The 26,284-nt window shown below is 38.4% G+C and overlaps 1 protein-coding gene across 1 annotated transcript in view; it reads left to right on the plus strand.

Moving 5' to 3' along the window:
- The first annotated feature begins 945 nt into the window (after positions 1-945).
- LOC146003601 (trypsin-1-like) overlaps positions 946-26,284 on the plus strand; it is a 32,190-nt gene continuing 6,851 nt past the window's right edge. Inside the window, exons 1-6 of the mRNA XM_083141913.1 lie at positions 946-1,135; positions 9,101-9,322; positions 11,889-11,973; positions 13,017-13,179; positions 22,274-22,479; positions 25,886-26,097. Of these exons, the coding sequence (XP_082998039.1) occupies positions 1,067-1,135; positions 9,101-9,322; positions 11,889-11,973; positions 13,017-13,179; positions 22,274-22,479; positions 25,886-26,097 (957 nt within the window). The 5' untranslated portion in view covers positions 946-1,066. The remainder of the gene's footprint in view (positions 1,136-9,100; positions 9,323-11,888; positions 11,974-13,016; positions 13,180-22,273; positions 22,480-25,885; positions 26,098-26,284) is intronic.

Below are 26,284 nucleotides of genomic sequence, written 5' to 3' on the forward strand. Positions count from 1 at the left end.
GGCACTTTATTGAGCTTTCGAAAATTTAGATCCATGGAAGTCAGTTTTAACTCCATTTAAGGTGAAATTTAGCTCTTTTTTGCGCAACAGGTTTGGCAACAGTGCCGCCGAGAGGAGTTTTGCGCCCGAGAAATAGATTACGCTTATTCAATTCTGCGTTCTAACCATTTTTTGTCGAGCATGCCTTATATTTTTTTATCGTCGTGAGAACAACAAAGGGCTGTTTTTTTTTAGTTTTGCAAACGATCACTCTCTTTGAAATTCTATTAATAATAAACAGTGGTCCGATCGTGATGACATTTTAGTACGGTGCAGGCAGAAAGTATTTAAACACAATTCTCAATTTTCAGATTTTAAAAATGTGTCAAAAAAACGTTATTATCAATTTTACGAAACAACTTTTTCTTAGTATTGGGTAGTCCTACAAATACATATTGGTCTTGTTTTCAAGCTCTTTGCATCTGTTTTTACTAAAGTATCATCGTGATCGGACAACCTGTTTTTAATTTATAGAATTTCAAAGGGAACGAAAGTTTGGAAAACATTTTTAAATAATACGGCCCTTTTTTATTCTCAAGACGAAAAAAAATATAAGGCATATTCGGAAAAAAATTGGTTAGAATAGATTAACGCAGAATTAAATTAGCTAAATTTTGATGTAACTCGTTTCTTTGTAGGTCTACTGGTTAATTTTTAATTGGAGTCTAAACTCAAGTATCTATACCGATAGTAGACGGGGCTATTACAACCCGAATTTTGGTACAGACTAAACTAAGTAATAAACAATGTAAAGAAAACTTATGCCAGTTTATGAAACTGAACAGTGAAATGAAGGCACTCGTCCGTACCCGCATGTTTTGCTCCTTCGTGATCACCTTTGGCCCCTTCCCTCTGCCCACGCAGCTGCCTCCGCCCTACATCGTGTCAACTCTGAGTATCCGGAATCTTCGCCTGGAGCTGGAGAGCTGCTCCACATAGAGAGCTCGCAGCCCGTGGAGGAATTCGGGTCGCAAAATCAGTGGCTGCGTCTGTCGCACGTGCGCTGGAAGTGTGGATCAACAAAGCCATGGGGATTGCTGGATTGATTCTCGGCTTAGGGCTTCTGGTCGCCACGGGACTCTCCCAGCAGTTAGAGGTAGTGTTTACTTTCTCTAAGAAGATTCTGACATATAGCTAAACAAAAGTGTGTGACGTTGTTTATTTATCAATTCATTTCTTTTTCTACTTTGGTTCTCTTAGGTATTTTTTTTACTTATTTTGTTAATTACGACGATCAGAATATAAACTGATCAGATGGCAGTGGTCGGAAGTAGCGTCCTACTTGTAGTAACGCTACTGTAGCTGTAGTTGTAGCAGTGCTACATTTTAAAAATTTCTTCTCGGAGTTTTGATGTAAATTTTACACGCAGCAAGTGTCAAAAAAAATTGACAAAAACACTTACTTGTGTATGAGGTTTTAAAAAAAACACGTCTATTACTAGATAATGGCAATACGAATAATCTAGATGATAAATGTCCTGATATCGCAGATGATATCCACGTAATTTATTTCATTGATATATAAATAATTATGACATCCAGGTAACCAAATGGCATCAATATACTCCGAACAACAGCTATTTATCTTCCAAGAAACATATGTTGATATAATAAAATAAATAAAAATACGTTAATTGAAAAATATGTCAGGTTTGATTAACACCCTAATGGTAATACTAGGATATCAAATTTGAATTAATTTGCCACTTATATACGCACACATCATTTTCAAACACTGTAGTAAAAATAAGTTAATGCGGCAATACTGCTATCAAAATGATAGAACGATGTGTATCATAATAATAAATAACGGAATCTATTTTCTAGTAAGTACAACTGTTTCTTTTGAATACCCATATTTTTTTAATGAAAAAGTAGCGCGTAGCGAAATGGAGTAGCGTAGCGAGCTACTTTTCGGTAAATGTAGCTGTAGCTCCTTTAACTATTATATTCTCCCTCAACTCCACCAGAATATTCAAAGGTGCCTTATAACTTATTTTACATAATTTGAAAATTCACAAGTTAAAATCAATTTCTTATTAAGTAAATTTGTCCCATCCTTAAAACAAAATTACCCGCTTATATCTGGTAAAAGTATTTTAAGGATTGTTATGTGTGCTTAATAAAAACTGTATAGCTTCATAATTCATTGAACAAAATCTGTGAGATAAATGTTCCTAAACTATCAGTAGTAGTTACTTTAGTGTCAAAAATGTAGTCTAAACGTCCCACCCGTGACAATATGCATACATGCATAGATGCATATAATATGTATACGTATAATCTTCGGTCATCCCAAATTCCGAGTTAAAGTTACGGCTTATACATGGTTGGGTGGGGGTGGGTGTTCGTTCTGAGAGACATTTGTTAATACATTTTATCTAGTCACCAGTCATCGTCAACGTTACGATTACCCCAATTACATGGACGTCCGCAGGATTTTTTTCCCAAGAGGTGGGGCAAATGAGGCATATAAGCGTTGTCCCCTCAAGAACACTCCTTCAGTTTGAAGATATCATGTATCTGCAACGTCCTTATCGTAATTGACATGAATCACTGTGATTAAAATGAAATTATATGTGAAATATATACTTTTAAGTTCATGCTCATTTTTTTTCTCGTTTGAAATATCAATTTGTTCTTGTTATTGTAAACTTGATTCGAACCTTTTTGAGAAGTTCGGGTCTCTTCCACTATCTGTAAGGAAGTGTCTAGTGTACTCTTCCCTTTATAATGTGTTGTGTTTGTCCTGTGCAGGCCACTTAACAACCTTTCTCTTTTAACCTATCTCAAGGGGCTTTTTACACAGCACTTTAACTTTCAGGTAAAGATTTTAAATAAAGGAATATTTCCCCTTACACATTAAATGAACAATTGGCCATAAGTGCCATCACACCCAAAAAGTTTATTTAATTCATTCATACGACTCGTCAAAATGCAAAGATTTCCTCAATTTGTGGGAAGATTTCTATACCACACATCTCACATGAAAACACTAAATATTTATAATATTCGTAAAACTAATTTCATTCATGCAAGAACACAGAGATCTAATCTATTTCTTCCAAAGGCTAAGTTTGTATAAATACTGTCAACTCTTTTTCTATCGTTGCAGCTTTAATTTTTTCAATAAGGTGTGTGTACTACAATATTATAAATAATATTTCATTAAGAAATATTGATGATAATATTTTAACACTATTTACTTAAAATTTTCTTATCATGCTTTACTTTTCAAATCCGCTCTCAAATTTCTGTTTGCCTCTTGCCCTCCTTATCGCACTGAATCTCGAACATTACTCAGAACTTATGAGACAAGTCTGGTTCAAGTCAAAATAAGTGGTAATGTTTTATTTTGTTGAAATTTGTTCGTTTATACTTTTTCTTTGGTACAATTCTCGGAAACATACAAAAATTAATGTATTCATATTATTGCCATTGTTGAGTCAGATACTAACATGATTTCGTCTCTTGAAAAGGGATTCGCTTTTAAGGTTCCGAACAACATATTATATTTGCTTGTTGTACGTGGACATTTTCAGTATCTTGTATTTTGATATCCATCTTCTTTGTGGGGTGAAAGGGGTGACCTTCAGATAAACAACCCAAAGGTCAACCTCACTTCCGTGTAGTACATCCCGGTAACTGCTTCTTGTAGACCAATGAGGCTCTGGCGCCTGGCGCCAAGATAATCTTTTGTGGGGTCATATTGTCTCGTGTTTGACCTTGCAAAAAAAAAGAAAGGAAGAAAGGAAAAACCCCCGCCCCCAAACGGCTCGCGGGGGTGAGTGGTGCCCGACCGGCAACTACCCCTTTCCAGCTTTTAACCTCGTCTAGTGTCTCAACTTTCCCTCGTAAGGCTGATTGATTCATTTTCTTTTTGTGCGAGCCATAGGCTGTACGCACTACATAGTTTTGATTTTTGTCTACAATATTTTGTTACATTTAGTTTTCTTTTAAGCTGTCTCTTACTTTGTCCCCTATATACACATTTTTCCCCTCCCCCAACAGTTCTTCTTTCAGTCTTTCTTCCTTCTTCCTCGCCCACTTCTTTTTTTCTGCACTCTCACCAAAAAACGCATACATTTTACTTTACACACACTTACACTATAAAGTGTAAGCTCCTTTCTGGAGCATGAACATTCATTTCGCTGCCTTGTCTAATAGCTTTCCTCCGCCGTTCTGTTACTTTTCCCAGGTATTTCCCCACTTGCTGCCTCGTTTCCATTATCTTTATTCTGTCGTCTACCACTTCTATCAGCTCCCTCCCTGTTAAGTTTTTCATCCATTTGGCCCTTAGGTCACGTGTAGAAGGGCAGTTCAGTAGGATATACTCGTCCGTCTCCTCCCCATCGCACAAAGAACATATCGTTTCCTCTGCTTGGTTTCTCTTTCTTAGTTGTTTCCATCCCCCTAATCTGAACCATGCCAGCGCGCCTCTTTCATTTTTTCCCACAACCTTGATATATTTCGCTTTCCCCCTTTCTCGTACTCTTAACTGTTCCCTGATTGTGGCGTGTCCCGTTGTTATATGTTTAACCAGATGTTTAATCCTACACGTGTTTCTGTGGGCTCGCGAAAATCCTCAAGTAAGTCAATCCGGCAACAGCGCATCGCTACCAGAGCGGGTGGTTCCACGCTGGTTACTAGCGCGTCCCGAAATGTTAACTACCTACATAATATCGTGATTTGTTTGACCTGGTTTCAGTCTTTAAAAAGATTTTTACCAGGCGGCGAAATTAGGAAAGATGTTGAAAAAACTAGAAAAGGAAGAGAAGGGATGCTCCGAAGATAAAAGCCGTCGAGCCAGCAAAAACCTCGGCTGCGTCTGAATTGCATTAGCTTCATCTAGATTCTGATGTGTGAAAAACCCTCACGTTGAAGGGGATGGAAAAACACACACCCTAACGGTTTCTAGCTTCTAGGAATAAGGAGAGGAAGTTTTTTGGGTATTTTGGCTTTGCGGCGCATCCATTCTATTGTTGGTAGGACCTACTCATGCATACCTAGTTCCTCCTTGTGGATCTGAAAAAGAGGCAAAACGGCTCTTCTAAGGACCACAAAAATGGTTAAACCCTGGGGAACGAAGAGTATGCGTAGTGCCTGTGCCCCTGTCGGGGAATGTGATGTGGTTTTTATGGATCAGTTGGCTTTCAGCTGTCGGGCCGTGTTTGACCTTGTGTGTGCTCAGTGCCCATTTATAGCCTCAGCAGGACTTTTAGTCCTCAGATTCAATATAATTTAAGTTCTTGTTAAGTTATGAATAAACAGTGCTCGAAAAATTTTCTTCAAAGCTAGGCGCCAGCTCTGAAAATCAGGCGCCAGGAAACCACCAACTAGCAATTGTGCATACTACGTACAGTATGTTTCAAAAGTTGCGCAATCCAAACTTTGGAAATATATATCATGAAAATCGTAAGACATATTTACACCGGATTTTGTGCACTAAACTAATCATGTAGGCTATCACTGGGTTCATAAATTTATGTTAGCTTTTATCTTAATAAAAGCAATTACATTATTTTAAAAATCATTGTTAATTTGCTGGAAACATCTGAGAACTGATTTTCAACAATAAATACCAACTCAAACAATTTGTGGGATCATTTGTTGGTGTTTGACTGGTTGTAAAACAGTTGCTTTGTGAGGTACAGCAAAAGCAGGGCATTTTTATTGGAAAACCTCTTGCACATGAGTAAGAATGAGTAGTAAATACTCTTCAGCGATGAACACGCACTGCTCCAATGAATACGCCATGCCTCATCAATTTAGAAAATAGGCACAGTAGCGGCGAAAGTGAGCCAAAGACAGCCTAGGATTATCTCAAGAGTCCAATTTCGGCACAAAATCTTGATTTACGATTTTTCACGTAAATACTTAGACACATGTTGCATGCAACTGTTGGCAAATTTCAACCTGCTAGTGTTGACATATACGGATATATGTACCAAAAATGGCACTTTTCACTCAAATGTTGCACATGACCAATGTTGGTCGCAAATGACAGACTCATAGCATCATTCATCAAATGTCTAATTATGATCCTTCGATAATTTCATACATATTTTTCTTACTCAGAAGTTCATTTCTGGAGAAACTTGAATGCTGCTTTCGGTCAGTTATTAATTTATATAATTTTCTGTTCGGAGTGAACTGATAATTTTAAGCATTGAAAAATATATCAATGGATGAGGCTTTATAATGCAAAAAACCCGGTGTAAATATCTCTTACGATTTTCATGATATACATTTCCAAAGTTTGGATTGTGCGACTTTTAAAACTCTCTGTATAAGATGCTGAGCATCACGGTATTCAAAACATCGCTAAATTATTTGTGAAAGCAGGAAATGGGGGACAAAGGGTAAGAAATTGTTACTGACTCTATGGAATGTTCACAAGTTGATAAGAAAAATAATAATTTGCTAACTTACGATGTACTGCAATTTGAACATAGAATCATCAAAATTTCGTACATATTACAGCGAAAGATCACAGTCGCCAGGCTGAAACTTTTAGTCGCCATGGCGACCGGAATTTTTCGAGCCCTGTGAATAAATTAATTAGTTTTAAAAATTGAGTAAGGATGTTTGAAACACATATTTTACATTCTTATAAGAGGCTTGTCCTCAATTTTGATTTAGTTAAGGGGTATATCACCGTATTTTGTGACGGGCAAAAATAGCCTATGTGCTGATGTACCCATAATATAAAAATCAGTCCATAAACCATCTTGTTTGTCTTCACATGGGATCTGGACCATTGAAATTCTGGTGCTTTTCCAAATGCTAATATGGAGTATAATATCATCCCCTTGGTTCACCACTGAAATTAAAAGATTTCTGAATAAAAAGAAAAAATATTATTATAAATATTTTGTGACAAGAAACATTTCATGGTTTTTGAAATTTGTGTCTATTAGGAAAGCAGTAAAGAAGAAGATAAGAAATGCGAAATTTAATTATTACAATGATTTAAATTTTTGTTTTATGCATGACAAAAATTCATTTTGGAAAAAAGTTAAATCTTCAACATGCAGTGATTCTTGTATCCTGGATCCTGTTAACGGAAATTTAACTGACAAACAAAATATAGCTGATACATTTTGTGAAATGTTCAAAAAGAATTTTTCTCTTCCTTAAAATGGTAATTATTCAAATAAAGAGTGGTCTACTATGCCCATATTTCCTCCAGTTATTGGTGAAAAGGAAATCTCAGATGCTTTCCGTAAACTTCAACCCAGAAGTGATCCCGGCATTCAACGCATTCCTAATTATATTTTCAAGGGGTGCAGTAATTTACTTGCTCCTATTTTGTGCAGCATCTTCAACAGGTCTCTATCAAGTGGTACATATCCTAAAATGTGGAAAGAAGTAACAATTATTCCTATCCCAAAGGCGAGAGGAAACACTGAGGTAGATAGACCTATTTCAATTATTAATATTTTTAGTAAGTTGTTTGAACAAATTGTTTTCAAATCACTCTATTTTAATTTTAAGAATAATATTAGTATCAACCAACATGGATTTATGGCTGGGAGATCAATAAGTACAAATCATTCAGTATTCTTAACCGACATCTCTCAGGCTTTTAGCAATAGACACCAATTAGATGCTATTTACCTAGATCTGTCTAAGGCTTTTGATTCTGTGAACCATTATGGTTGTACACCGATTTATTGTAACTGGTTTAGTAATTATCTTAGGCACAGATTATTTAAAGTCAGGTTTCAAAATGCTCTTTCCAAACCTGGTTTTATCAACAAAGGTGTACCTCAGGGGTCTCCCTTGGGCCCCCTTTTGTTTATTTTATTTCTAAATGATATAGAAGATGTTGTAAAGTATTCGAAATGTCTTTTTTATGCTGATGACTTTAAGCTGTATGCAGAGATTAATGATGTGAATGACCATTATAAACTACAAACGGACATTAATGCAATTAAGAAGTGGTTAGATAATAATCAACTTTCTATCAACTTGTCTAAGTCAGTTGCAATGAATGACCTTCTCACGCAAGAGACAGCACTCCTGCTACAATTATAACATAGACAATGTGAATCTTAGTCTTGTAGAAGATGTTAAGGATCTTGGGGTTTTTCTTGACAGGAAACTTAGCTTTAAGGTGCATCTTAATCATATTGTGTCAACAAGTAGAAAACTGACAGGTTCGATCATTAACAAATGGCAAGGTCTGAACAACCTCCACCTTCTCTTAGTTATGTACATGGCATTTGTCAGACCCATTCTGGAATTCAGTTCTGTGACATGGAATTTTTCCTGTGGTGTGGGAAAATGTGACGTCATTGAGAAAATATAGAAAATAAATTTCTTTCCTATTTATATTTTAGATTTAAACTGTTTAAATTGTTTTATAGTTATGACAACCTATTGAACAAGTTAAAAGTTGAATACCTTTCAGCTAGAAGAAACAGAAATGATATAAAATTCGTTGAGAAAATTTTAGAAGGTTACTACTCTGTCCCTACGCTTTTATCGAGAATATCTATACGAGCTACGCCGTATCGAATACGCACTAAAGGGTCGTTATTGAAAACATCTACAGATTATAAATATAATGAGTTTCTAAACTCCATAGTCAGTAGTTATAATGATCTCCAACGAGCCTAAAGATCAATTGTATTTTAATCATTCATCAGGCTTATTTTAATGACTTATCATGTATACTTTAATGTATATATCATTCATATTTTATTGTACTTCTTATTGTATTTAGTATTTCTTTCGAACAGTCACATCTTTATCATTCAATCTTGTATTATAAATTTATGACTTTTTTGTATTTCCATGTATACGTACTGCTGTACTAAGGTCAGCCAGCTGTTTTCAGCAGGATAATACTTGCATAAATAAATAAATAAATCATACACAGGACAGCTTAGTTTGTTTAACTGTAAGGTAGATTGTTGTGTCGTGTAATTCCTGTATTTACTTTTGCCAGTTTTGGTAAATTACCATTCAATTTTAATTCTTAGGGTTTGAACGAATTTAGTGATGTTATTGTCAATTAGCACATGATGTTTCAAATTTATTTCGTTCCTTCCAGAGCACCGAACGAAACTTGACATCCAATGTGGAAATTATACCTGGCAATCCAACCAATGATTCCAATTCTCAGATCACCAATGCTTTCACTTACTCAAATGATAGTGGTGCCACCAATGCGCCAACCATCTCAATACCAACCTCCCCTCAGGACTTTTCGAGTGACAGAGAAGGTGGAGAATCTGAAAAGGAAGTTTCTGCTAATGGAGACACGAAATTAATTGTGAGTATATTGAAGTTTTGATGTTCCTGAATGTGGCTTTCAACATCTACGTCTCAAAGTTATGAAATTGATGCTGACATTTAAAAAACGTACGTAAGTGTACAATGCAAAGACTCTTTTCCCTTTGCACGTTCCGTAGTTAACAGATTAGTCACAAAAACAACCTCTTGTTATCATTCAGGTGCAAAGGCAAGTCAAAAATTTATGCGATAGCAGTAAGAAATTGAAAAATGATGGATTCAAGATGGCGGACCGAAAGTTTCTACACATTGAAATGGGGAAAATTTCTCTTCAACTTGGATTCGTTCCATTTCATTCAATATTCACAGTATTCATTATATTTTGTAATTAAAAGTAAAGTAAAAGTTTTCCCCTATTATTAATAGTTTTACTACGCTAATACTTCAATTTTTAAACCTTTAAGTATCGTTAACTGTTGCTGTTGATCAAACTAAAATTTTGGAAGTAAATTGCTGAGGTTCAAAGACGGTATCTGTTATTGCACTTCGATCTTAATGTGAATCACAAAAATGTATGTACTTTCTTCCTGATTAACAAGACTTATATTGAAAATAAGTTTTTACTTTTTGAAGTATGTCGTCTTTAAACAGTTATAATTCTGAATAGTCTTCATCTTTAACAAAATATTTTGGTTGCCAGACAGTAACTTACCTTTATAATCTTTCATTTTGCAGTTTGCTGTGTCTGGAAATAATACAACCTTAGTGACAATGAAGTTCGACCAGTCACAAATATAGGAGTGCGTTGTGAAAGAAGGAGAACACATGCATATGCTGAACATATTTTATTCAGCACGCTACATGGAACAAAGGAAAACATAAATTTCCGCTGCAACGCAGCAATGTATGGTGTCACACAAAATAAAACATGTTCGTCCATCTACACGTGACATTGAAGTTCGACCACTGTTAGAGGGGATCCTGTTTACCATGGTGTGACGCCGCCCCGTCGGCGAATAACTGTGGCAATGCGTCGGGGCATGCTGCGGACGAGTCGTTCAAGGTATTCCACATCGATGCGGTGCCATTCCTCCTGCAGGCAGGCAATAAGAGCAGCCACTGTCGTGGGTCCCCTCTGTTGCACACGTCGCTTAAGAACACGCCACACATTCTCAATGGGCCAGAGGTCGGGACTCGATGGTGGCCATGGCAGAGTTCGCACGTGATGGCGAGTCAACCATTCTCTTGTCAGCCGCGCTGTATGAGGCCTGGCATTGTCGTGTTGAAAGATGAGACGCCGCCTGTGGAACAGGTGCCTTCGAACTGTGGGAAGATGCCGCTACAGTATGCGTGTGCATTCACAATGCCCTCACAGACGTGTAGTGGGCCAACCCCAGATGCTGTCATGCATCCCCATACCATCACTGACACAGGTTTCTGTACCCGACGTGCATAACATTTTGCTTCATTCTGTTCCTCCTTCCGACAAATGACTGTTGTCCGTATTTTCCCGTACACAACATTGAAAATGGATTCGTCCGTCCACAAAACCCTGTTCCACTGCCGAAATGTCCATCCCCGGTACATTCGTGTCCACCGTAGTCGATTGCCTTTGTTCAACATGGAAAGGAAGGGTTTACGTTTCGCCTTGTACACTCGGTAACCGCATCGCTGTAGGTAACGGCGAATGGTTGTGGTTGACACTTCAATGTGAAAGCGTTCTCGAGTCCACAGTCGTAATTCGGCCACAGAAACATGATTGTTGGTCTGGATATAGTGCCTAAATATCCGTAGGTCACGCACGATCAGCACGCGTTTTCGACCGGGGGCCTTACCTGGCTCTGTAGTACCCGTATTTTGGTGGTGTTTGATGATGCAGTGGACGATTGACTTGGGTAATTCAGTTGGCGCCCTATTTCCCGTTCACTGAGTCCATCCCGTTGCAACTCCACCACTCTTCTCCTCACGGTGTTGTCAATAGGTTTGCCCCTGGCCATGGTGATGATGCACTGCGGTTCCTCGGTGCACAGCACGCGCTTATATACGGCGGACTCCCTTATCGTGTCCGTGACGTCATGCTTCCGTCGAATGCGCCACTATCTGGAATTTCCGTATGGGTCTGGTGCCTGGTCGAAGTTCAATGTCACGCGTATAGTTCCCCGTTTTTGTTCTTTACGTGACCTTGGGTGCAACATGCTGGGATCACGATTCTTGCCTGCTCACACGCCTCCTCTTACACACATACGTCACTTCAGCGGGTCACCCATTCCACCGCCTATCCCTCTGTGCATTTAATCACGTATTCCTTTCTGGTCGAACTTCATTGTCACCAAGGTTGTACTTACAAATAAAGAACACATTTTTATTACATATCTACGATATATTTTTAAAATTAACTATCCTATACCTTAAACATATTTTCTTTAAATTTTGTTGGCATCAATCTTCCCTGGTGAAGATTGTACATTAAACTAACTAATGAACAAAACTTCTTCCAGGCTCATGTTTTGTTGGTTAAGTAACAGTATTTTACCTGTCTGAAACATCTGCTTACATCTGTAATATTAGAAGCATATTTTCATAACTACATGATTTAATATCTGCAGGGTTCTGGAGCAACAAATACCAATTATACTCGGCAAGGAGGTATTTTCCAACTTCTTTTCGGAGGACCACGACTTTGCAACTGCCGTAAGTACCACTAGGTGCTTCGAAACTATTCTCTGACTACTTTATCTATATAATAGTTATTGTGTGTTTATTTACAGTAGAACATACTTACCTATTATATGTCCTCATACAACTCATAAAATTTTCAGTAATTTTTGAATCAGCATGTTTTTCATATTTTTCTATGATAAGTTATTAAGAACAAGTAAAATTATTTTCACCTCAAATTATAATATATTTAATTTAGTTTGAAATTAGAACAAACTGATCGAACCTAGGGAAAAGTAACTAACTTCTTTATTGCGTACAATTTAAGGAAGGACCTAATAAATAATAGTTATAGGAGACACAAGCAAAAGAACATGCGCAGAACCGCGTGTCCTATGCATCGTACACGCGCATGGAGGGGAGGGGTAAAGTGGTCGTGGGTCGAGCTGAAGGGATGGAGGGGAAGATGCGCGAAGGCTTCTGACCGAAGGTTCTTTTGTTCGTGGTTGCTCTATATCGCCCAGAAACTAAACACATGCATAAAATCTAACATGTCTCATGTTTTGCAAAATGACGGGTTTTACTGGATTCTGGAATTTTGACAATTTTCAGGATAAGTAGGATTCCTGAGGAACATATGACAGAAGTTTTTGCTGTTACTTGTGACCGAGTTTTACCATAACAAAATAAATCTGAGTGCAACATACTGCATACAATCTGTTCTCTTTCTCCTTCACTAATACTAAAGCAGCTCATAATTTAATGCATATTTTAAAAGTGCCACTTTATGCGCAGATAGGTTAACTGAGACTGGATCTACAATTTGGGCCTTAACCCAAATCACTCCATCGGGAATGGAATCCTGGAAGTTTAGAAATATAAATATATTGTAAAGTACAACAATAGTTAATTTAAGATTTATGTGAACGGTCGAAGGAAATCTTTTGAGATTCATTCGTTTAAAACTTGGGTTTTTGGATAGATGGTTTTGTTGACTGAACACACGTATTTCGAAATGGACGTAAAGGAAGGTGCGTAATTGCAATGTATGAAGATACTGTCTTGACCTTTTCCAGCGTGTGGGCGCTCAAACACTATCACACGAATCCTTGGAGGAGAGTTCGTTCAAGTGAACGAGTTCCCGTGGCTCGTTCTAATCAACGTCCGGGGCATCGTGTCATTTGGAGGAGTTCTTCTCAACGACCGCTACGTCGTCACAGCTGCCAGCCAGCTTGTTGGGTAAGAAATTATCACACACAGGTTTTATTTCATCTCTAAATGTCACTGCTTTTAGGTACAGCTGTTTAAAACATTGTTTACGTTTTTGTTTGGAAGTAAATGGGTGAATGATCTGTCTGCTGAGTGAAAACGTTTCCATTAATGTTCAATGGATACGTACGAAAAAGATACAAGTGATTGCAAATAATATTAAAGGTGTTATGTATTCAGTAGTTAAGTATAAATTAGATATAGTAGCTGTCCAGGAAGTTAGGTGGCCAGGAGAAGGTGATTGTAAAAATAAAAATTATACTTTTTTCTATGGTGGTACTGAAAATTATAATTTCGGATCAGGCATCTTCATAAATAATAGAATTATCTCGGGCCTTAAAACAGTAGAATTTATTAATGATAGGATATCATATGCAGTTTTACAAGGTAAATGGTGCAAAATTATTTTAATAAACATGCATGCACCAACGGAAGATAAATATGATATTACAGATGATTTTTATGCAGAGTTAGAACAGGTCTTTGATAATTTTTCCCAGTATGATATGAAAATTCTGTTAAGTGACTGTAATGCACAGATTGGTAAAGAAGAGACATTTAAACTTACTATTGGTAAAGAAAGTCTTTATGAATTAAGTAATGACAATGATATCAGATTAATTACCGTGCAACCTCAAATAATTTAATTGTAGAAAGTACCACTTTTAAACATAAAGATATCCATAAATATACCTGGTCTTCTCCAGATGGTAGAGCTCATACCAGGTGTAGAAGTATGAAACCGGAATTGGCCGATAAATGGTGCTAGCCGGCAGTGGAGGCTGCGGAAGATCGCGTAAGCAGCGCCAGCTGCTGCACGCCACTCCCGAGGACGTTATATCGGAACACAGTAACCCGAGTGCCAGACAGAGGAAGGTGTTGCACACCCGGAACATGTCGAGTTTTGTGCCTACGAACTACGATTTGCGGACAACATTGGTGTTCTGTTATCATTTGAAGAAAACCGCCGCAGAATCGCATCGAATGCTCGTCGAAGCTTACGGCGAAAATTCTCTCGGGAAAACACAGTGTTTCGAGTGGTTCAAGAAATTCAAAAGTGGCGATTTTGACTTGCGAAACGAGGAAGTGGGAAACCTCCGAAAAAGTTCGAAGACAACGAATTGCAAGCTAAAACCCGGTGAAACCGTTAATGCAGATCGCTACCAAGAGCAAATTATCAATTTACATCGAGCATTACGTGACAAACGGCCGGAATATGAAGCAAGACAACACAAGGTCATCCTGCTCCATGACAACGCCTCACCACACACAGCAAAACGGGTCCGGGAAACGATCGAGGCGTTCAAATGGGAGATACTAGGGCATGCGGCGTATTCTCTCGACTTGGCTCCTTCAGATTATCATCTATTTGCCTCACTGGGACACGCTCTTGCAGAACAGCGCTTCAATTCGTATGAAGATGTACGAACATGGCTCGCGGACTGGTTCGCTTCAAGAGAAGAACGTTTTTTTTTGGCGTGGCATTCATAACCTGCCGGAAAGGTGGGAGAAATGTGTAACTAGCAATGGAGCTTATTTGAATAAAATATTGTTTCTCAGTTGCAAACACCAGCCGTTTACTTCTTGCAAACAAATTCCGGTTTCATACTTCTACACCTGGTAATTAGATAGATCATATTCTCATTGACAAAAAAGGGCATTCTATAGTATAATTTAGTCCATGAGCCAGGACCTCAAATTTAGGCGATCGGTACCATTCAGGGGGACGGGTTCTCATATGATTTTTTTTTGTAAGGTCTGGATGCCTGCGGCTGGAAAATGTGTGATAGCATGTCATAACTCTCTGCTTTTTATCTGAAATTATTGAATTAGTAACAATAGCCGAAAAATAATGGTTTTTCATTTTTTTTATATATAGCATATAAATTCATCACAATATTTGAATAAATAAATTTAATTTCAACAGACTTATTAAATTCAATATTACTTTATAATAATTATAATTATTAAGTGTAATAATATTAATATAATTCTTATAATAATATTAAAACTTTATTATATTGCTTATATACTGGCATAGATGAAAGTCATAATTTGTTTTTACAATTTTCAATAATAATAGTGGGTAAATAATAAATACGCATGTGTGTTATAATTTAACATAAACAAAATTTTATTATTTATATTAATCACCATCATCCTCTGAATAGGTATCATCATTCATTGAGTTTCACCTGTGCTTAGTCTACACTTGTCAGCGCACCTGATGTTATTTAAACAGGAGACGCAGTTTGTAGTTTCTAATTGATTGGTTGGTTAATTGATTTGGTGTTTCAAGTCCACTTTATGCACAGTATGGCTAATTGGGACTGGACATACAGTTTAAAGTGTGGTCCGAACCACTGTGTGCCTCCACCGGGTATCGAACGTGGGACCTCTTGATTACAAGGTGATGACGCTACCACTGTACCATCAGGGAGGCAGTTTCTAATGGAGTTGCAAGCTAGCAGATAACATAGTTTGAGGTGCTGGCTGGCAATCCATCCAATCCACTACCAGCTGCTCTGCTCCATTTTTTTTTTAATGTCCACCTTCTCCCACTTGGACTAGATGTACATGGATCATTCAGAATACATCTCTTGCTTATAGCGGCTTTATAATCGCACGTTCAGCACGTTTCTTGAGACAGTTTCTCCAAGGTGCAAGTTGATAAATGTCTATCTCACCCTCCTTTGGTATGTCATTCACATAATGTACGTACGATTTTGGAGCATACAGTAAGCACGAGAACTACAATTTGCCAATTACTTTTTCATTGAGATCCCTTTGATCTCCGAGGCTGTGTTTGTCTGTTGGCAGGAAGGATTTTCAATGCACTTACTTTTCCTTTTTCTGCAAATGCATTTGGAGACTTATCATATCTCAACAAATATTTTTAATAAGAATTGAAGCTATTTCCCTAATGGCAAGGACCATCATGGGTATTTTGGTACTATATTTCAGAAACAATTTAACAATGATTCTTTCATGGAATCTCAAACACGTAATACACACATCAGCCTCTCATTAGCAGCGGTAGTATTCACCAACAAATTACCACCTCTTCTTCATGTTTACTGTTGAGATTGAGCACTTTGGGGCTCGCTTCAGATGTGATTTAGCATAATCATTTATCTCCACAGGTTGCTAAGTATTTTATTCATAAGTTTTACAAAATGTTCTGGTTTCCTACATTCGTTAACAAGAAATGCAGAGTTGTTTTATTCGTTACGTGACTTAGGAATTTCCTTCACTTTTTGACAATCTGGGGAGATGAGATGCTCCGTGACTGGTGCCCGAGTTCTTCCCATGTGATTATCCTTTAGGTGTTCTTTATAGACGTCTCATTGTACGTATCAAACAGACATCGATTCTTGGACTAGTATTTCCTTCTGGGAAGCAATGACCAAGGCAGATAGACCCCACCAAAGTTTGACTACTCTTCTTTTACTCTCTGAATAAGAGCCATACCAACAATCGCCGTGGCTAAATTTTCAGATATTTCCTCAGGGGAGATAACATTTTTCTGCAAGTATGTCTCTAATGACCACGATAATGGTTCTAAGAGAAAGCCCATTTGAAGATTCCGATTCTGTGCTGTCTCAGTAATTCGACCAAGTAGTGTCTTGTCTGATAATTGACCTGCCATTACTATCCACCGCCTTCTTCTTGGATCAAGAGAGGAACAGAAAGAACTAGACGAAAACCATGTACAGCCGATGTTTATGCAACTGAAAGAACATTCAGAGAACAGATACAGAAGAGTATGGATTATTACAGGTAACAGAAAGACCCTACAGTCGCTTGAACCAATGCTCACATGATGTGCGTCACTATAGAGCAATGTGTGTATCAATAGAACAGCTCAGAAACGGACAGGATCAAAGCAATAAGTCACCCCTAGCATGGCGTGTGATATCGAACGGCCAACACCGCTGCATGCATACTTGATGAGGTGATGAGAGCTTGGAGGATTTCTCGAAACTCTTCATTGTGGGCAATTTCAGCTCTGAAAGAGTTGAGGGAAGTGACATCCTGACTAGAATGCGTCTGCCAAGTGCATCCCAGACATTCTCTATGGGATTTAAGTCCAGTAATCACACTGGCCACTCCATGCTCTCTATTCCCTTGTTCTCGGACACGTTGTGCACTAACAGAACGCTGTGAGGACGAGCATTATCGCCGATGAAAAGGAAACAATCACCTATTGCATCTGCGCACGACATAGCAAGAGGTCTCAGGTTCTCGTCCCCATATCTAAGGGCCGTCAAACTACAATTTTCGATGACGTGGATATTCGTACATCCCACGATTTTGATTCCAGTCCACACCATCAGTCCACCACCTCCATTTTAAAATGTTACTTCTCTCTTCATAAACGTTTCTCTTCTCGTTTAATATCTAAGAAACTAAAACTTAAAATATACAAAACAGTAATTTTGCCTGTAGTATTATATGGATGTCAAACTTGGTCCCTTACATGGAAAGAGGAACATAAATTGAGAGTATTTGAAAATAAGATCCTTAGGAAAATCTTTGGACCTAAAAGGGATGAGGAGACAGGTGAGTGGAGAAGGTTACATAATTTAGAACTACATAATTTGTATTCATGTCCACATATTATTAGAATAATTAAATCAAGAAGACTTAGGTGGGCAGGCCATGTGGCACGAATGGGAGAGGAAAGAGGAGTTTATAAGATTCTTGTTGGGAAACCTGATGGTAAGAGACCTGTAGGAAGGCCAAGACGAAGATGGAGGGACAACGTTGAGATGGACCTAAAGGAAAACGGTAGGGATGGAAAAGAGTATATAGATCTTGCTCAGGATAGGGACAGATGGAAGGCCTGTGTTACTGCAGCCATGAACCTTCGGGTTTAAGAATGCTAGAGAGCTAGTTAGTGGTTAGTCTTGCACAAACGCAGGTTATATCGTGTTCCACATTCCCTCCAGATAAGGTACGTCTATTGTAAGGCTGGAGGATGAACCTCAACTCATCGGAGTACAACGCTTAATCTCATTCGTTGTGGACCCAATTGCGATGTTCCTCAGCCAAGTTTCTACAGACTGAAAGCTGTACGGTGATGGAACACACTCCATGAGTCTATATGCATAGAGGCCATCTTTTAGAAGGCGATTGCAGACAGTTTGAGATGACACCTGCGCCCTATTGCTGTGAGAATGGCATGTTGTATTTTCTTTGCATTTTGTCATCTGTTCCAATCCGTTGTTAACAAGAGGTGTCCGTTGTCTCTTGGTGTTGTTGTTCGCAAACGAACTTGACCTTACATTCATTGCGCATTTCCAGTTGTTCGGAACCGAATCTACAGGCGAGAAATTGAACTTTGAGACACTCCAAGGGCTACTGATAGCTCTCTCTGTCTATGCAGCTTCCATCCTTCCTATGGCTCTCCATGTCATTGATTCAGGGAAATCGCACTTTAGAGGCATTGTACGTACAACTTGCTCACGTTCCTCAATGAACTCTTACACTGTCCTTGGACTGCTACTGTTATTCTCACAGCTGCGCACTTCAGTTGTTAATTCCGATATATCGGCAATAATGATGCGCAAATAGCCAATTGAATCCAGTAATGGTGTTAAATCCCATCCAACTTGTCAATTATATTATTTAAATATTATCATATTTTAATTAGTGTAATTATTGTAATCATGCTAAAAGTCCCGGGTTCGATCCCCGGCCGGTTCAAATCCGGGAACTTTTCTAACGGTGGAAGCGGCCCCGGCGCCTACCCAGCGTCGAATAACATGGGTACCTGGGGGAAACCCTGGGGGGTAAAGGCGGTCAGGGGCGTGATGCTGATCACATCACCCCCACTCACGACCGGATCAAGAAAGTGTGGGGCGTTACCCCCACACCCCCTATACGCCTTCATGGCGTGGTGCTAAGCACAGGGGAACACTTTACCTTTTTACCTTTTTTAATTATTGTAATCTTAATTATTATCATCATAAAAAAGAAAGTAAAACAATCTAACGAAGGACCAAAATTAAATGGTGTGACTCAGCTGTTAGCATATGCAGATGATGTAGACTTACTGTGGGATGATGTAAATTCAATTAAGAATATTTCTAAAATATTTTTTTTAAAAACAGCTAAAGAGATAGGTTTGAATGTTAGCAAAGACAAAACTAAATATATGCTTACAGGCCGAAACCAACTGCTAGGTAATAATTAAAATCTAATTATTGATAACAACTCGTTTGAACCAGTTTCGAAATTCAAGTTCTTAGGAGTAATACTAACAAATAAAAATGATATTAAAGAGGAAATTAAAAGCAGGCTTAATTGAGGAAATGGATGTTACGTTTCTCATCAAAAACTTTTGTCTTCTCGTTTAATATCTATGAGACTAAAACTTCAAATATACAACCGTAACTTTGCCTGTAGTATTATTATATGGATGTGAAACTTGGTTCCTTGCATTGAAAGAGGAACATAAATTAAGAGTGTTTGAAAATAAGGTCCTTCGGAAAATCTTTGGACCTAAAAGGGATGAGGAGACAGGTGAGTGGAAGAAGGTTACATAATTTAGAAGTACAAAATTTGTATTCATGTCCAGATATTATTAGAATGATTAAATCAAGAATTCTTAGGTGGGCAGGCCATGTGGCACGAATGGGAGAGGAATGAAGAGTTTATAGGATTCTTGTTGGGAAACCTGATGGAAGGTCTAGGAGAAGATGGGGAGATAACGTTTGAGATGGACCTAAAGGAAATCGGTAGAGATGGAAAAGAGTATATATAGATCTTGCTGTGGATAGGGACAGATGGAAGGCCTGTGTTGCTACAACCATGAACCTTCGGGTTTAGGAAGGCTAGAGAGTGAGTGAGTAATGTATTCAGTAGTATCAGAGCATAACACGTTACCACAAATGGGTACGGATTCTGCTCACAGAAACATGAACAAAAACCCCCACACCAGAAGCTTTCGCACGGACATACCAGGGGTACCAGGAGTGCCTGTGTACCCACTAATGTGTCCTGAAGAAATATAAAATGTTGATACGGCCATTAAAATAATGAAAAATAATATCCTTGTTTCAGAAAAGTAAACTGTTTTGTTTCAACTTAGACGCTTCCAGAGGCGGCGACAGGAGGACCCGAAGGGGAAGGGACTGGGGAAGGGGTGCTCGCACAGTCTTTAATTTTCTTCGGCGCAGCCTTCAGCACCCCCTATCCAAAACCTATATTATACCGAAAACATTACCTATTACAGTGTCATATTATATTGGGGGCCTAATGTTAGGTACTGAAGTGAAACTGCTGTTATTATTTACAACAAGCAAGAATTGATACTACTCTCAAAGATTTTGAGCATTTATTTTCTGTACTGTTGGCAATCTATAAAGATCAGCGGCCCTTGTCTTTATTTCTTGGGAATTATTGTTAAGAATTGTTTCTTCTTGTGTTTCAAGTATAGTAAAACCTCGTTAATCCGGACTAATTGGGGGCATAATTTGACCTGTTTAGCGAAAGTCCGGATTTACTGAAATAACCTAATGGAACCGTAGAAAGTTCATTAAAACTCCGTTTATAGCAACAAAACACGTTTATTAAAGTGTATTTAAGGGCATAGGCCTAAATGCACTATACAGTACAGTACAAAGTCAGCGGGAAACAGAATTTCATCAGTTCTTTTGGGAAGTTCTCTTGTTGCTCTTCTAGCCACATTTAAAACCTTGCTTTATTTTTTTTTTGCCTGTTCAGATTAAGCGAAGTCAGGTTTATCGGGGTCCGGATTAACGAGGTTTTACTGTAGTCTGTTTGGGTTTGTTGATAAATTTATGTAGCTCAGTGTCAGTTGTTGTATGTTTTCGTTCGTACTGTTGATACACGGTTTTGATGTCCGCCTACTTGTTCTTCCTCTTTTCTTCAAGTCGCATTGGAACAAAAATTTCAGTTGCTTTCAAGCATCATCGGGTCATTCTCGGGAAATTATTTAACGCGAGTTGTTAGAGTTGGTTATTCTGTACTAATGTTGATATAAATATTGTCACAATGATAGAAACCCTGTGTTAAAGAGATCTAAAATACTCAGATACTATTTTAAAATTTCTTCTGTGAAACAGGAACACGAAAATACAACAATTACGCTAACATTGTCCAGACAGGCAATTGAAACTCCTTAAGGCACCCCCAAACAAATTAGCCTATTCACGCACGCCTATGAGGAGCGCAGTCACTGGAGGGATGTCAGTAGGACATTCAGTCGACTAGTCCATTCATCCCAAGCAACATAAAAAACTAGAAACGTATCTATTCTTTTAGACCACATATGCATTTTGCGAAGTCTTTTTAGGGATTTACGAAATGTGACTTCCTTAAAGAAATACTCCCACTCCCTACTTATTATTTTCTGCGTTGTCACTGCACACATTTCTTTCATTGTATTTCAGAAGGTAAAATTGTTTGTTTGTGTTTCTTGTATTTTAAATGGATCCTACATATTAGCAAGTTATGCTAAACTTCATTTGAAAGAAGCAGACTGTAAATAATCATTAATGTTTACACATACTAAATTACTTACCACTTATTAATATTACTCATCAGTGTTTAAATTAATATTATATTTCAATGGTTAATTTATTACATAACTTTGGTACAAATACATTATAATTGATGAAAACTATTCTTAATACAAGAAAATATTCCACTGAATATATGTAAATATATGTGTCTGTGTAAAAATTATTTAAGTACTGTTAAATGCTCAAGTCAACCTATCTTTCCTTTTTCTATAATAGTACTCCTAATAAATTGTAGGTATGTACAGTCACCGGCAATAAAACTGGTACGACTAGATCCTGAAATAGCCGATGGAGTTATGTAGGCTATGTTGCCTAGCTCCCCGGCGATAAACGAACTTCCTATTGAAGTTGGCTTGTTTGCCACAGAGTTAGGCCACACACACAGGCAGGCGGGTATTTCAGGATCTAGGTGTCCTATTTTTATTGGCGATGACTGTACACACAAATCAAAATGTACTTTTTTAGTCTCCATACAAAACTCCTCGAGGCGTTTAATGCCCTCTCTATTCCAGCCTGACTCCATTCGACGTGAAGGTGACCCTGGGGGAGCACGATCGCTGCTACCCTGACGTGTCGACGGTCAACATGAGCGTGGAGTTCATCCGCCTCCACCAGGAGTACGACCCTCTCACCAAGTCACACGACATCGCCCTCTTGCGACTCAGCAACTCCGTCACCTTCGAGAAGAGGATCAGCCCCATTTGCCTGCCTGTTGTGGGTAAGATACTTATTTATACATAAAATGAAATGTTTGAAATGTCTGTGAAATAGAAATTAATGATAAGTTCATGTTTGATGACGTCCCTTCATGTTCAGAGCAATCCAGGGAGAGAATTCCTGTAGGGAAAACTACAGTCTGCGAGGGGATGGGTGGAGTTTTTGTTACAAAAACAAAGATAAGCAACTGGTTTTCACTTCAGATATACTGTACTGAGGATAATATCGAAAACTCATGCAAGAAACTGAAGGATAACTGCTGTCTCTGTGTGTGCTTGTGAGTGATGCATGCTTTCTCTGTCTCTCTCTCTCTCATACACACACACTATCTCTCTTTTAACAGAACATAAACATATCTACATCAATAATAATATTTTCACAATAAAAATAAAACAAGAATGCCAAAGAAATATAAGTATGGAATCTAATTGACTTATATTAATAGAAATTAAAAACTGAAAAAAACAAACAATAAAATCATTTCAACTATTACCTGGGGGCATCAAAAAGTTTTGCCTGTTGAGGTATAATGTGTTTAATAATGGAAAGATTGAAACAATGAACATACATATACGTAGTTTGCCTGTAGTGTCCTCTACTCAAAGTTACCCTTATACATAGTTCCCATCATGTTCGATGCATTTGAGCGAGCGTTTTACCAGGCGCCAAAAAAAGTTTGGAAACATTCCACAGAGCACTCCCTGCCCCTTCGTTCAGATCTGTTCTTACCTTTTAACCAGTTGGTAAAGGAATTAGTTTGCTACTTTATAAATATCGGATTGTACGTAAGGGTTTGGTTCCTTGATACATACTTAATAACATTTAATACAATTTAATAATATAGCCTAATAACATAATATTCGTATATATTTTTCAATATTGAGTTTTTCACTTTTCTATGTAAGGTAAAGTTCATCGTGCATCTTGCACCATGCCATGAGGCATACATGGGGCATGTGGGTGTACGGCCCCACACATTCTTCGATCTCGTTCATTTTGGAGGTGATGTGATCAGCAACACGCCTTGTCCGTCTTTAACCGCCAGGGTTTACCCAGGTACCCATTTAGCTTTTATGTGTAGTTACATAATAAATATATGTACATCACACAATAATTATTTTTTGATTGATTTGGTTTATTTTACTTCGTTTTTCTGCCATTTTTGGCCAATCGCAAAGATGAGGATGAGTGATGACATGATGAAATTGATGGAGGGACAATCACAAAGAACACCTTTCCCTAGTCCGGGATTCGAAATGGGGGCCTCTGTGCTAACCGTGTGTGTAAGTTAAGATCTTCTCCCCACCTCACCCAGTAGTCTCCAATGATTCCGCACCCTGTAGCAGTCTAAGGCAAGAAACTCATTATGAACAGTAAGCACGGCACGCTTCGGTACAGCACAAATGAGCAGTGGCAAATTGATTTAAAGGAAATAAAAAAGAAAGTAACCGCTGAGGGTTCAGATCTCTTCATCTCTCTTCAGCTCACACATGAGTGGAACGGCTGGACCTGCTTCCCGAGAATTTGAAACCGGTCGTTGGCGCTCGTTTCGAACCACATAGGCTACGCAGGTGTAGATTTTGTTTACTTACACTTGTCTTGAGTGAGAAAATGAGCAGGTAAGTGAAGAGGAACTTTATAGAAGTTTGAGTTTTGTTATAAATCCACTATTTGTAGTAGAGGTGATCGTTCCTGTATGACACTTTAATCCAAGTCTATCATATTCTCTCCGCTTTGCAAATAAACTGTGAACCCAATCCAATATCTGTGCTTCCGTTTGTAATATCTCTGTTCCTCTTCTTCATCTTGAACTCTGCATTACAACTTCTGGCTGGTCCCGTGCCCCGCCAGTCGTTCATAATTGGTTTTGTGCTTAATCCAGCAACAATAAAGCTGCTCTCTAACGGTACATTGATGTGATGGATTTCCATTTCTGTAACATACTAATACACATCCTGGTACTGTTACAGCAAAGAGCAGAAAGAGAGAGAGAGAGAATGAACACACACAGGGTGGTGAAGAAAATATTTCGAACAACATTTGGTAGTGGCATATACCATGAACAGTGGCGGTGATTAGGGGGCAGTTGCCCCTTCCCCACGTTTCGCCACTTTTGCCCCAGTAACTTATCTACCAAGGGAAAGTAAACTGTCCTCCTCCCACCAGTTTTTGCACCCTACCCCCCTCCCCCTAGTTGTGGAACCCAAACGCCGACATTGACCATGAGGGCAAGTATCTTTTCCTGATAAACATTACTTCGGAAGCTCTTGTAAGTCGCTAAAAATTTCTACACAACAAACGGAGAGCTTGCCATTAGAGTCCATTGTCAACAGAAACGTATTTAAAGCAACCGCGTGTGGATGTTAACAAAGCAAAAGTCAAAAGAGTAATGAAACTTTCCAACTTTCGAAGAAGGTGGCAAAGTTTGTTTTATGTCCACTTTACGCTCAGATAGGCTAATCTGGATTAAACCCACAGTTTAATGTAGAATTCGAACCACTGTCCTACAGTGTGTTTCCATCGGAAATCAATAGTGATGACGTTCTCAAATGCACAAATTGAAACAAGGCAAAAGTTTCGAACAGCCCAATGGCGTACTTGCAAAGCTGTTACCTTATAATGAAATGTTCCCAGGTTTGATCTCCTTAGCGGCACATTCCACATTTGTCCATTATAGAAATTTTAATCTCCATTTGTAGTCTCAAAGTTAACAGAAAGTTCCAATTTAATTTTATGAATAGGAAAAAAATCAGATGTTTGCCGTTGAACTATATCAAACCAAGGATCAAGGTTCGAATGCTTAATTCTCCTACATACCCATACATTTTTATCATGGACATTATAGGTCGTTAGATTTTAGACATTGCATATTGTTTTTGGTTTTAGTTCTTGGCAAAGGGTAGATGTCTGTCAGTTTTAACAGGTGAATTGGTCATTTTTAAAGCAACATATTTCATTGTAAGAGACTGTATCATGCTGTTTTCGTTAACGCGCTTCTTACCACGAACAAGTAGACGCTATGCTAACATACACATAATTTTACAACCAATTAAGGAACTGATATTACATTTCTAGTGATTGCAACCTACGTTTCCAGTGTACATTACATTTTTTGTTGTTGCTGGGGGTGTTTGAGAAACGAGGGCATAGGCAGGTTATGTTTGAATATTTCTAAGTGCAATAATGAACAAAACAGGAACTGTGTCAAAGTTATCCGTTTTTTTTTGTTTTTTTTTAAGTTTTTTCATTTGCCATTCCCTCTGGAGGAAAAATGTGCCGTGTTTCAGATTAATGACAATAAATTATTGCATAACAATTTTATACTAGTTGTAGTGATCAAAATCCAAACCTCTGTGAATATATTTGTATTTGTAGCTGCTCTGTAGATAATGCGTGATTTGTTCCAGGAACCGATTACACCGACCAGGTGGCCATCCTGGTAGGCTGGGGCGAGGGCCCCAACGCCGAAGGGGGCGTCGTGTCCACCTGCCGCCCCAGGAAGCTTGGGCTGCCTATTCTGTCCGAGAGGGAGTGCTTGGTCAGCAACTACGAGCCAGGGCTCGTGACGCGGGACAAAGGATGCGCCGGGGTATTAGGAGGACAGTCTGTCGTTTGCTCGGTAAGTGTTCTGCTTTGACAAAATAATTTGAAGTCTAAAATTGGTAAACGCTCTAAGTGCCAAAATAATTCAAACACCGTTTTCCACGTTAAACTGTGCAATGTGCCGCGCTTTATAATGTGGTAAACGTGAAAAGTGGCTGGTAGCCCTCTAAGTAGTTCAAAGGTCGTGTAAAGAGGTCACTGTG

Source organism: Lepisma saccharinum, chromosome 20, assembly GCF_977018435.1.
Source record: "Lepisma saccharinum chromosome 20, izLepSacc3.1, whole genome shotgun sequence".
In the NCBI taxonomy this organism is placed as follows: domain Eukaryota; kingdom Metazoa; phylum Arthropoda; class Insecta; order Zygentoma; family Lepismatidae; genus Lepisma; species Lepisma saccharinum.